General features: G+C 45.9%; 2 protein-coding genes across 3 annotated transcripts in view; one reads left to right on the forward strand and one right to left on the reverse strand.

The window, feature by feature from the left end:
* The window catches only part of CRAT (carnitine O-acetyltransferase), a 25524-nt gene extending 22322 nt beyond the window's left edge, over positions 1-3202 (reverse strand). Inside the window, exon 1 of the mRNA XM_030535229.1 lies at positions 2955-3202. Within this exon, the coding sequence (XP_030391089.1) occupies positions 2955-2993 (39 nt within the window). The 5' untranslated portion in view covers positions 2994-3202. The remainder of the gene's footprint in view (positions 1-2954) is intronic.
* A 3183-nt stretch (positions 3203-6385) lies between these two features.
* The window catches only part of PTPA (protein phosphatase 2 phosphatase activator), a 41205-nt gene continuing 35096 nt past the window's right edge, over positions 6386-12494 (forward strand). For both annotated transcript variants that reach the window (XR_003996718.1, XM_030535140.1), the window contains exons 1-2: positions 6386-6453; positions 9938-10038. Coding sequence is in view for 1 of the 2 variants with exons in the window: in XM_030535140.1 (XP_030391000.1) it covers positions 6429-6453; positions 9938-10038 (126 nt within the window). In the remaining variant the exon portion in view is untranslated. The remainder of the gene's footprint in view (positions 6454-9937; positions 10039-12494) is intronic.

A 12494-nucleotide genomic window follows, 5' to 3' on the forward strand; every position in this document is an offset into this window, starting at 1 on the left:
ACCTGGCCATGTCTGCACATACTAGGAGATGGAGAGGGGTCATGCTGGCTGCTTCCTGGGAGCCATGCGGAGTGGGGCAAGTCCCGACCCCACTCCCTGGCTGGAGCATGGGAGCAGGGCAAGCCCCAGACCTCACTCCCTGGGCTGGGGTTGAACCAACAGCCTACTGACAAAAGGCTTTATCCTGTAACCAGTCTCTAGAGTCACATGCACACTAATTTAGCATTATAGCACTGCACATCATGAGTTCTGTGCTGTTGGCAACTTCGTTGTGAGATGTTTTCTAATGACAAACAATAACGTTACATGGGCATTCCAGACATAAGGAAAAACAAGAAGATGAATATCAGCCTCTTCCAGTCTTAACAGCATGTGTTTAACTAAATGTAATTACGCCTCTACCCTGATATAACGTGAACCAATATAACACGAATTCGGATATAGCGCGGTAAAGCAGCACTCCAGGGGGACAGGGCTGTGCACTCTGGCGGATCAAAGCAAGTTCGATATAACACGGTTTCACCTATAACACAATAAGATTTTTTGGCTCCTGAGAACAGCGTTATATTAGGGTAGAGGTGTAATAAAGGACAGTCGTACAAGCTATCAAACTTTTATGCAACAATATTCCAGTAAGACACACCATGAGAGAACTATTTTGTTTTGTTTGTTTATTATCAAGAAAAAAAAGTCATGGATGGATCACGGTGAAAAGGCGAAAAAGAAAAATAAATAATGAAAATATCACACCAACACAAACTCAAAATCTGAGCATCACATCTGAATATTACCCCAACCAGCCCTTATTTGTTAATTTTAGTGCCAATATCTACCAGGCACGTACTGAGATCCCAGTGAACAAATCAGGAACACAGGAGCAGTCGGTAGACTGCTGACTCTCCTTTCCACGTGAGGAAGGGAGGCAATCCACACTTACCAAGTGACCCTCCATCAATGCATATATCCACAGGGAATTAATGGACTGCCCTATGGCTCCATCTCATGTGTGTTCTGTGCCAAACCTTGTCCTAACTTTGCTACAGAAGTTACTTCTCTACCAAGGGCAGACTCATGACATGGCCCTTTTACATGTTAAGTGGTTTTAATTTAAGGTAGGGGGTTGTATTAGTTTGGTTCCATCCCCACAAACCAAACCAACCTGTGTTAATCAGAGTCCTCGTGTACTCTTTGCCATGTAGATCGGCCTTTCATGTCCTATTCAGGATTTCACTTAGCAACACTGTGGGTTTGAAGTCACAAGGAAGGTCTAGGTAATGTCTGATTCACTTGTTACCATCACATCTACCCAGCCACATGCAAAGTGTCAGACGATATGGATATTTTTTAAGAAAAAATAAAAATCGCAGAGCCCATGAGTCCCCAGGACAGGCAGCACAGCTGTGATGTGGAGAAAAGGAGATTCTTTCAGCAGGTAACAAACAAAAATCTGCAATTCTCCTAAGCTCTGTCAACTATGGCTCAAACCATGCTAGTTTCAACCCTGGTTCAAATATGATCCTGACAGCAAGGTTCTAATATAATTTCCCCCTTACTGGTGTGGAAAGAGATTTATTAAAGGCACCTCACTGCTAAAGGTACCCACTTCCTTAGAGCCTTGACTACACTAGGAAATCGAACTGATGCTGAGAATGATTTTCAACCACAGTCCCCCTTCATCTGATATCGAAAATGGCCTAAGTGTTGGCATAAAACTGACAAAAGCCATTTAATTGCCACTTCAGGGAGCATGACTAAGATCTGATAAAAGCACGTGTCTTTTGCATGGTTTAGTAAACACTGGTATGATACAGTTGTAACTGAGGGAAAATATTCATCCATAGATCATGGAAAGCCTATGAGAATCCTGCTGGCAGCAGCTATAACCCAAACAGAACCATGTAGTCCTTTGCACTGGAATGTTCAGCAGTCTCATGAGTAGTAAAGTCAGTTTGCAGGACTTCTCCCCTGTGTCGCACGTGGAGAACTTTAAGCAAACTTTGGCTGAATGATGCAGCTACTATACCCATGAGTTCAAGATTACAAAATGAAAGGAAAGAATCCAGTTAAAGTACATAGTGGGACAAATGCAGAAGATTCCACTGACATACTCCTCCTGGAATATGTGAATATTTTCTTAATCAGTTAAAAAAACAAACAAAAAAACCCCACTGGCAGGCACATATCAGCCCTGCTATCAGTTCCTAAGAAAACCAAGAGGGCGGCGCCCAGGTGAAAGGATGAATCAATCAGTAACCTAGCCCTTGGCAAAAGCTTGAGTTGATTAAGGCACATAATCAAGTTCTGCAAACTGGCAAAGGTTGTTCCCAGCCCAGGGGAAGACCTAGGAGATGTCTTGCTAACAACAGACACCGGGGGAAAAACATTACAAAATCAAAACCCTCCAGCGGAACAATACTCGCAGCCTTTCATGGACTGTATCAAACCCGAAGAGTGATCCTGGCAACTGGCCAAGACCATCCCATCCGCATTAGTGAAGTTACTATGCATTGAAAGGAAATCCCTGTCCTTTAGCTGAGAGTTCTGCCTAGCAATAATCCTCCTGCCACACCCTCTAATTTTAATCATCTTTCTTGCAAAACATTTTTACATCCTACAAGAAAATCACATTGCAGCTGCTTTGGTACAAGCCAGATCTTCTCCCCCCTCATCCTCCCTCACCCATCCCATAAAGTCAATGCTGGACATTTATCCAGCTGCCCCCCTCAAATGTCCCTGAGCAAAAAAACTTTCAGGTTTCTCCCAACTCTGCCAGTTTCTCAGAGACTCTAGAAGCTCTGGTCTCATCCTCACAAGACTATATCAGACACCTCTGGATAAGGCCATGGGTCACTGTCTCAAGGTTGTTCAAAGCAGGGAAAGCTCCCCCCGCCCTCCTCCCTCCTTGCTATGAACATTAAACCAACCTGCAAAGTAGAGATCAGGCTTTTACTTACCATGCTCCTTGCTATGAAGGCCAGCATAGCCCCGTGCATGCACCACCCTGGCTACCAGCCACTGTCCTGAGTGAGCAAAGTCCTGTAAACACAGCAGCCCCGGCCTTGATCTTTGCAAGACACAGGGACAGTCAGCTACAGTGTAACTTCAGGAGCAACAGCCCAGATACAGTGTAACAAACCCACACTGCCTTCCCTGGCTCAGCAGCCGTTAGGGGAGGGCACAGCAGAGCAGCCATCTTTGTGAGGGGCACATCCCTCCTCTGCAAGGACCAATAAGCAGAGGCGCTACCATCTTTGTGAGGGGCAGGGCCCTCCTCTGCATAGCTCTCTGATGACAGCAGATCCTTTCCCTGAACTAGGGCAAGCATCTCCTCCCTCTTTTTCTCTTTGTCTCTCAGGGATTGCATTAGAGAGAAGAGATCAGCAGAGGGAATGGCTCTGACAGCTGGGACTCGTGCTTGCAGAGAGGAGTGTTCATTCCAAGGAATGTGTACATGTCCCCCTCTGGGATGACTCACAGAGGTTATGACAGCCCCTGCTGATGAGCCTTGGGTTTTTCATTCAGTCTACAGCAGCTCATGCTTTTAGTTCCTCAGTGTCTTGGCCAAGGTGGTGGCAGCCGTGACACATAGTGACTTTACTCCAGTCCATCCAAACTGCTGTAGGTGAAATTACCTGGTGGTCTTGCCACTCTGACCGCATAGCTAGGCTTGGCAGGATTCCATTTCTATGTTTTATAATTGTGATGGATATCTCTGTTTATTTGTAAGCACGTCTTTAGACTTCTGTCAAACTTCTTACAGTTGTGGGAAATTAAAGAGGGATTTAGACAACAATTTAATTAGAGTAGACAAAGAAATTTAAAAAAGGTCAAGCTTTATAAACATTCAAACCCAAAGTGTGACCATCACGTCAAAATGCACAAAGTAAATATTCCTAAATCAACAAATCGCACCTGATTTTACTATTCATTTGCTAGTCCATTTGTAACAAGCCTAATTCAAAAGTCAATGGATTTTAATCTAAGTTCTCAAACTATGTTTTTCTTACTTTGCATATCTGTCAATTTCAGTTATTGTTGGGAATATTTTTTCCTTGGTTTTTGTGTGCAGTGAAATAAATGTTTGCTGACATCTACAAATAAACATTGAATCCTTCAAAGCCTACGCATAATCTTTCCCCTCCCAAGCTATTCAAAACCCTTCCCTGACTTTCTCCTGCAGTAAACTCATGTTCTTCTTCTTTGTCTTTGCAACTCCGCACAATGCTACCACTTAACTGTTATTTCTGCTCTTTGTTCCTTCCTATTCCCCCTCCATCAGGCAGCACTAACTCACTGGGGGCCCTAAACAGGCATATTTTGGGGCTCCCACACAAAACACATATTAATAATGAATAGGGGGCCCCCTTGAGTTGCTTGAGCCCTTTGGCAATTGCTTAGTCTGCTTATGCTTAGTGCCATATTTGCCCCTAGTCTTGCTGACTATGCTCCATCCTGCATTATCCCACTCGTATCTATGCATGTTTTTCTCTGTGCCATCCCTTATGCTTGGGCCAGACTCTTTCTCACTTCAGAGGGGTAGCAGTGTTAGTCTGTATCAGCAAAAAGAACAAGGAGTACTTGTGGCATCTTAGAGATGAACATCCGATGAAATCAGGTTTTAATCACGAAAGCTTATGCCCAAATAAATTTGGTAGTGGTGCCACAAGTACACCTCATTCTCTTTCTCGTGTGTCAAGCATTCTTCCTTCCCTAGAAATCCCTCCTTAAAGCAGATACAATTCTAGGAACCTTTCAAGAATAGTGAACAAATAGAAAAATATAAGAGAAAATATCTGTACTGCAGGGAGATGACACCCACAGACCATGTGTTATAGCTCAGTGATTCTGATTGCCAGCGACTTGGAGCAGGGATAATGTCTGCCTCTTGATCCTATATACAACACTGAGCATTTTGATTAAGATGCAGTAGTTGGACCTGTGGCTGAATTTCCAGCCCTCCTACAGTTTAGACATGTCTGGTTCTCTTCCCTCGTCCCCTCCCTTAATAAAGAGAGGAACCATCTGCAAAATTATGCGTCAGAGCTGGAGTTGGGTTTTGGGGGTATTTAGAACTGGGGATTTGGTTTATTATAGGCAGAACTGGTAGTGGCATCTATAGTTCAGATTACTTTACACTTTCCATTTTACAATAGTTTTTGCTTGCGTATAGCCATCACAAACTTCAACTATTTAAGCTGAAACGTTCAGCGTGAGGTGTCTGCCACAGGCTGGATATTTTGGGAAAGTTTCAGCAAAAATGACCACGCCATTTCTGAGAATGAGGTTAAGGAAAAAATACCTTGTTTTGCCAGTAAAAAATTATTTGGCAAGGATCCTATGTAAACAATATAACATGTTCCTGTAATGAAAGGCTGTAGCGTAATGCAGATGTGCAAGCAGGCAGAACCTTAATTCTGGTATTTATGACTTTTGGGTGCTTGACTTTGAAATAGGGTGACCGTATTTCTGAAAATTAAAATGGGACATCCTGGGGCTTGCCCAAGCCACCCCCTCCCTTCCACGAGCCTCAGCAGAACCACCCTCCCCATGCCACTTGCAGCTGGAGCTGAATGCCCGAGCCCCATGCCACCTGCAGCTGGGTTTGACCTCCTGAGCTCTGCACCACCTTGGGGGTCAGCTCTGAAGGCAGTGCTGCCCGCCAGCAGCAAATGTATCTGCTGCTGCTGGTGGGCAGCGTTGCTTTCAGCTGACCCCAGGGCAGCAGCTGCTGCTCTCTGCTCTGCCTTGTAGCTGGGACGAATGCCCAGTTTTGGTGAAAAAGTAGGGTCGGCTGGGACAGAGCTGAAAAAGGGGACTGTCCTGGCCAAAACGCACCCTGCTTTGAAACCTTGTTAGTCTTTGAATGTAGCTTTTTTCGGCATAACAGAGAAGAGGCTGCCCATGAAATGGGTATCAGGAGCTGGGTTTAGATTCTGACATGCCACAACCCCCAATTTCAGAGACTCCAGAGTGTGAAGTGGGCTCTGGAGCACACACACCCTGATATTGGGGTGCCCAGATCCAGATCTGCCTTACATCCCATCCCACAGTAACCCAGTTCAGAGGAAGGTGGGGGAGGCCCCTAGCTACAGAGTGACCCGTGTTCCACATGATTACCTACTTCTCTGAGGCCTGAGATTAAGCCAGCCCCCAAAGGTTCCTTAATTGACACGAGTGCCCCGCACAAACATGGCCGCCCGGCGGAACCTTTAAGTGCCCCGCACAAAGATGACCGCCTTAGGTACTTTCGAGTGCCCCGCACAAACATGACCGCCCGAGGCTCTTTGGACTGCCCCGTGCAAAGATGGCCGCCCAAGGAGCTCTATGATGGACGACGTGCCCGGCACAAAGATGGCCGCCCGACCGTTCAGTTGTGCTAGGAGGTGAAAGGTGAAAGGTGATAACGGCGGGGGCCTGGTTCCAGGAAGATGGCAGAGAGCGAGCGGCAGACTGGTAGGGGGGAAGCTCTGTGGGGTGTTTGGTGGTGGTAGCGTGATGTCCTCCATGGGAGTGGGGCGGCACTGGGCAGGGGTTCTGTGTCCCATGGTGAGGGCCGGGGTCTTCTGTGGTGCCCAGAGGGAGGAGGCTAGGTGATGCCGTCTGTGGGGGCAGGGGGTCCGGTGCCCCCCAGTGTGCGGGGAAGGCTGGGACATGCCTTCTATGGGGGTAGGGGGTCTCTGTGCCCCATAGTGTGTGTGTGGAAGGCTGGGTGATGCTTTCTGTGCGAGCAGCGGTCCTGTTCCCTATATTGGGTGGGGGGTGGGGAGTCGGAGTGATGCCCTCTATTGGGGCAGGTGGTCTCTGTGCACCAAAATGGGGGGAGGACTGGCATCCTCAAGAGTCCATGTATCCTGGGGTGGGAAGGGTGAGTGGGGGGATTCTGTAATGTAGGGTTTCCTGCCTGTTAGTAGGAATGGGTTCTTGCTGTACTTTTGTGGGGACTGTTCCTGTGCTTGGAGCCTCACGGTGTGGGAGAGCAGGCTGTGATGCCCCTCTTTGAGGTTGTTATTCTGATGGCCCATACTGGAATCCCCAGAGAGACTGATGCTAGCTGTGGGGTGGGGGTGTTACTCTCCCCCTGGCTCACAGGTGAAGTCTTGTATGGGGAGGAGTAGCTGCTAGGAGGGTCGCTATGGGGACAGTAGTCAGAGGTGGCTGTGCTTTGTGGGGGCTACAGAGGGGATGTGGGGGAATGCTGGTTCACTGAAGTTGTCGTTGGCACCTTGGACCTTCTACCTGACTGTCACTGGCTGTATCTTGGGGTGCTGCTATTCTGGGGATAGACCACTGGCCCAAAGCAACCCTTTTGCTGCTGATGTATGGGCACTCCTCAGCCAAGTGTCTCTCTCTCCCCTATATTAAACATCTCCTGGTTCAGGCCATTTCAGAATCTAGACCAGTGGTGAGAGCAGAGGATTGAGAGTCAGGATATTGGGTTTCTATTCCTGCTCTGGGAAAATTACTTAGCATCTAGGAGCCTCAGTTTCCTATCTGTAAAATGGGGCTAATACCTCTCTTCTCTCAGGAGTTAAGTATATGTGGAACATACTTTGAGATCCTTAGAGATTATGTGCTATAGAAGTGAAAAGGATCCAGAGAGATTCAAGTGTAGTAGTGTTTTTTTGTTTTGAAATTCAGGTGGCATTTGTTTGTCACCCATATATGACAATTGGAAGGGAATTAACAGTGCTACTTAGTGTCACTTGTGGATGAAGCTATTGTTCAATTAATTCTTAAAAGAATCAAATACAAGAAACAAATGCAGAGCTGAGATCCAACAGCTCTCTGGTTTCTGACTGAAGCGCCAAGGTATTCTGTTACCTGAGATGCCTTCTCTGAGCTGGATTAGATCCAGGTGCATAAGTGAAATTTTCCTGGTGGGGAAAAGACTGGGCAAGTCTCCATTGTCAAGGTCAGTTCTTACCACAAAATACCCTCTTCTCCTCCCCAGAGCACAGTTCCTTGACTCTTGCCTAAAACAAGTTGTCGTATATATATATTACAGTAGCTCCTTTTGTGCTAGGTGCTGTACAACACCTGGTAAGAGACAGTCTTTACCCCAGAGAACTTGCTTTCTAAATAGCAAGGGGTGTATGGGGGAAGAAGCACAGAGAGATGAAGTGAGTTGCTCAACAATGGCAGAATTGGGATCATAGCTTGGGCCTTCTGAGTCCCAATCTAGTGTCTTCTCTTCAGGCCATCCTGTCAGTGAATCCTCCTCTATCCTGTTACAGGTGATCAATCTTTTTGCTAGTCAAAGTTTTCACATCTTCCTTTATCAGTGCACTGGGGGTTTATTGAACTTGCTGTTTATTGTCTTTGATTTGTAAAGCATTATTTAAAAACCACTTACAATAATGTGACATTATTTAGTAGTTAGTTTGTTAAGGTGCAGCTTTTCTGAATACAGATACAATTCCACCTTTATATCTGGGTCTCTCAAAGTACTTTACAAACATCTGTTAACTAACCGTCAATGGTATTATATTGTAGAAGGGGAAATTAAGGGACAGAGAGGTTAAATGACTTTCCTGAAGCAGCACAGTGAGGCTGTGGCAGAGCTTGCAATGGAATGCAGGAGTTTTGACTCCTAGTCGTCTGCTGTGACTCTAGACAGTGCTACCTTGCTGGAGAAACGGGAAGAGCTGGTGAACACTTCTGGGCAGTATAAACTGTGCAAGTGATTTATACACGTTTTTCTTTTAGGCAGTTCAACTTTTGTTGGAAAATGATGTTTAGAATTTTCCGTTAGTGCTAAGAATGATTATTTAAGTGTTATCTGGGTGCTTGGTGCTGGACGAAAGGTTTTAAATGTTCTAGGGTTGAAAGCATTAATCAAGGGACTATGATGTAGCTCATAATTTCATGCTAAATACCCTCTTGGTTTTCTGGTTCACTGTTGTTTGCTGTGTTGCATCTTGATTCTAAGTTTGCCAATGGCAATGCGATGCGAATATGCCTTTAACCTTGTGGCAATGTTTCCAGCTCTGCAGTGTCCTCGCGTGGGACTGCAGGCTGAGACTAGAACCAGTTGTTCACCTTGGATTGCAGAGGAATTAGGAAAGAGGTGACCCATATGTCAGGGTTTATTTCCTTTTTGTGCAAGCTCAGGGGAAAGGAGGTTCCTGGCTAACTGTGTAACCGGGTCGGGGAGCAGGAATGTTGCTGATGTTCTGCATTAATTATTTGCATTTCTATTGTGCCTGTCATCCCAGGATCTCAATGTGTTTTATAAAGAAGCTCAGTTTGTACTTCTCAGCATCACCCTAAAGCCAGCCTAGGGACGCTGTTCAGTACCAAGAGAAGAGTGCCACCTACTGATTCACTGATGCTTTGTGTTCATTGCAAAAAGAGGATATATTTTTACATGGAGATGGCTCCCAATGTAAAACCACACCTTTTGCAGTGAAGACCTAGTCTAATGCTATGATTGCCATGATACCTAGAAAACACTGGATGATGATTAGGCTGGTGGTGTACTGAGACCACTGCCTCTCATGCTGACCAATATGGTCTCATTGTTCACTTATACCCCCCCACCACCTTTTCCATCTGTTGTCTCTTGTTTTATACTGAAGTTCTTTGGGGCTGGACAGGTCTTTTTGTTCTGTGATTGTACAGTGCCTAGCACAGTGGGATCCTGGGCCACGGCTAGGGCTCCAAGGTGCTATGGTAATACAAATGAGAAAGAATAATGCTATTTTCTGTAGTGTCCTGGGATTGCTTGGGGCTCAGCCATCAAGGTACTGAGCAGGCCTGACACTGCTTTGCATGAGAGACCTGATGGGATCAGAGCACGAGGGTGAGAACAGGTCACAGAGTTCAGTACCTTTCGGTCCAGAAAAATGAATGTTGCCGTCTAAGAAGTGGCTGGGATTAAAGGGGGCGTCTTTAATGTCTGGCTGTGTTTGACCTCTCTCTCTTCTTTGTCTTCCAGGCTCTCCTGAGGAGGCAACTCCTCCCCTCTGCCAGAGCTTCATGATCCCCAAAAAGGAAATACACATGGTACCCGACATGGCCAAGTGGAAACGCTCTCAGGTATGGAACTGGGTCCAGGGACAGTCTGTTAGTGCCTGATGTGTCCCTAGGGCAGCATTTGCATGGAAAAGGCCAAGCCTGGTTTGGGCCTAGTTAATGGACTGAGTAGGGTTGGATCGAGCTATGTGGAATAATTCTTTTTAAAAGCAAAAGAGCAGCATGGCTAATGCCAAATGAATTGTCATAAAGTTCATCTACCCCAATAAACTTTAATGACAACAATAGGGGGCTTTTGGATACTGGCAGCTCTTGCTTGGAGAGTAATTTTGTGATGGCAGGTAGGTCTGGTCTATGTTGACACCAGTGTATCCAGTAGTTCATCGCCAGTGGCAGCTGTAGGGTAGACAGAGCTCAGGTGTTTTTGCCAACCTGTAGGATTAGAGAACACAGTGGTAAAATGCTTGAGCCGTGTCTACGCTGACTTTTGCTACCACTGCTAGTGAACCATTTTTCCTCGTCAGAAGTGTTGAAGGGATGAGAGCCTGGAAGAGGAGGAGAGAGATCCCTCTGTGAGCTCTGATTAACACACAGGCATGGTCTGTGCTGCAAGGAGAGCCATACTCCTCATGATCACATTTAAACATGTTGCTAGCAGAATTCTAGGCACGTTACCATTGCAGACAGGGTGTAGTCGAAGAAACGTGATTGTGGCTGGAGTGACTCTGATCTCACTGGAACCATAATATTAAACCCTGTCTACAGATGGTAGCAATTGTGACATGAAAAATATTCCGTCGGGTTCTCGTAAATAAGAAGTGTAAGGTCCTATTTATGCTGCGGGTAAAACAGGATCAGGGGACCTGGTTGCAGCGTGGTTAGAAGTTGCAGGGCTATAGCTTTGGCCAGGGTAGGGCTTTAGTCAAATTATGGAGAAAACAGTCACCAAGTACTCAGGATTTAATCCTAACCATGTTGTAATGGGTGCCTTTACTCAGGGCTAGTGAGTGGGCTAAAACTATTAGGACTATCCTCCTAGAAGTGTTACCCATTCCTGCATAGAGTCTAGGCTACAAAGTGACTTTATAAGAATGATTATAACTGTCTTGATATGTCTACCCTGGCTCTTCAAACCATGCTAGAACCTAGTTTACCCCCACAGTGATTGCACTGAAGTTTGAGATGGTTTCAAATATAGTTTTCCCTTGAGTGTTGATCGGGCCTGTGATGATAGCCCTGTCCACAGTAAAGAAGTATCCATGCAGAATGTGTCTTTGGGCCAGCCCTGATAGAGCATGTTGTTTCCTTTTCTGTATGACCCTCCATGTTTTAACCAAACAGGAACAAAATGTTAAGTGTGATTACCAAACATAGTTTCTTAATATTGTTATAACATAGATTTCTGTCCACAGGTATGTTTACGATCCATCCTGTCACGGTCTAATATGATCCCTGATATGGTAGTTCTTAGACTTGAGGTGGCTTTCAGTCTAGGTACTAACCTAAGAAACTGACAGAAGTTGCCCCTTCCTAATGTTGGCGTTGGAAAAGGGAGTTGATGAAGATATGATAGTTCTGTTGGCGTAGAAGGGACCTTAGCAAAAGTTTTACTATTAGCACAATTGCAGTTGTTACATTGCAACACATTTGGGACAACTTCACGCTCTCTGTGCACTTTGACTTTTCCCAGTGTTATGTCCGTCTTGGTGCGTGTGTGAACTTGCGACAGTTGGCCTCTTGGTCAGTCCAGCTCTGTTTGGACTAGATTGAGGCCATCCCCTTTGTCAGCAAGACTGTTTTGTTGAGACTTTAACCTCTCATCTAACTGGCCTGAGTGATGTAACGAGTTTGACAATTCTGAGCATTTCCTGAACTTGATGCCCACAAGCAATGTGGTATCTGCTCCAGCACATTGTGGCCAACAGCCTTTTCACCAGGTTTTTTTTAAACTCTTGGGGAAGAGCCAGGAGAAGATCATTTTAAATGGTTAAAAAAACGAAAACACCAGTCCCACATAGAGGGCCTGTAGTGGCACTGGGGTGGCTGTTTTTAATGGGGTCTGCTTAGCTTGATGCAGAAGAAAGGGCTGCAGAGGTAAAGCACATAATTCCTGAGGTAAATGTTTGGGCTTGAACCCCAGGAACTGTCAGGATCTGTGTTCTTGTGTCTATGGTCCAAACTTGCTGCTGAGGGGTGGGGACAGCAGGGTGGGAATAGCTCTTGCATGGGGATCAAACTATGATGCCACCAAGGGGTCTTAAATAATAACAAGGTCTTCACAAAGGCCTGCGGCGGAAGCTTCCTTTGTCCCCTTGCCTGGGCTTTAAGTCTTACTTCTGCCCAGGGCTTCTGTGGCAGGAAGTTATGGGCTCGCCCAGATATTTTAAAGTGTCTTTCCCCCAAAAAGAAAAAAGCCATTCACTACTCCCAGGGCTTTGTGGCACTTTCACCTTTGCCACTGTGTTTCCTGAGCAGCCTGACTCTGTTCTGTATGTGGTGCTTCACAAGCAGGGGGGTTG

This window comes from Gopherus evgoodei, chromosome 16, assembly GCF_007399415.2.
Source record: "Gopherus evgoodei ecotype Sinaloan lineage chromosome 16, rGopEvg1_v1.p, whole genome shotgun sequence".
Lineage (NCBI taxonomy): Eukaryota > Metazoa > Chordata > Testudines > Testudinidae > Gopherus > Gopherus evgoodei.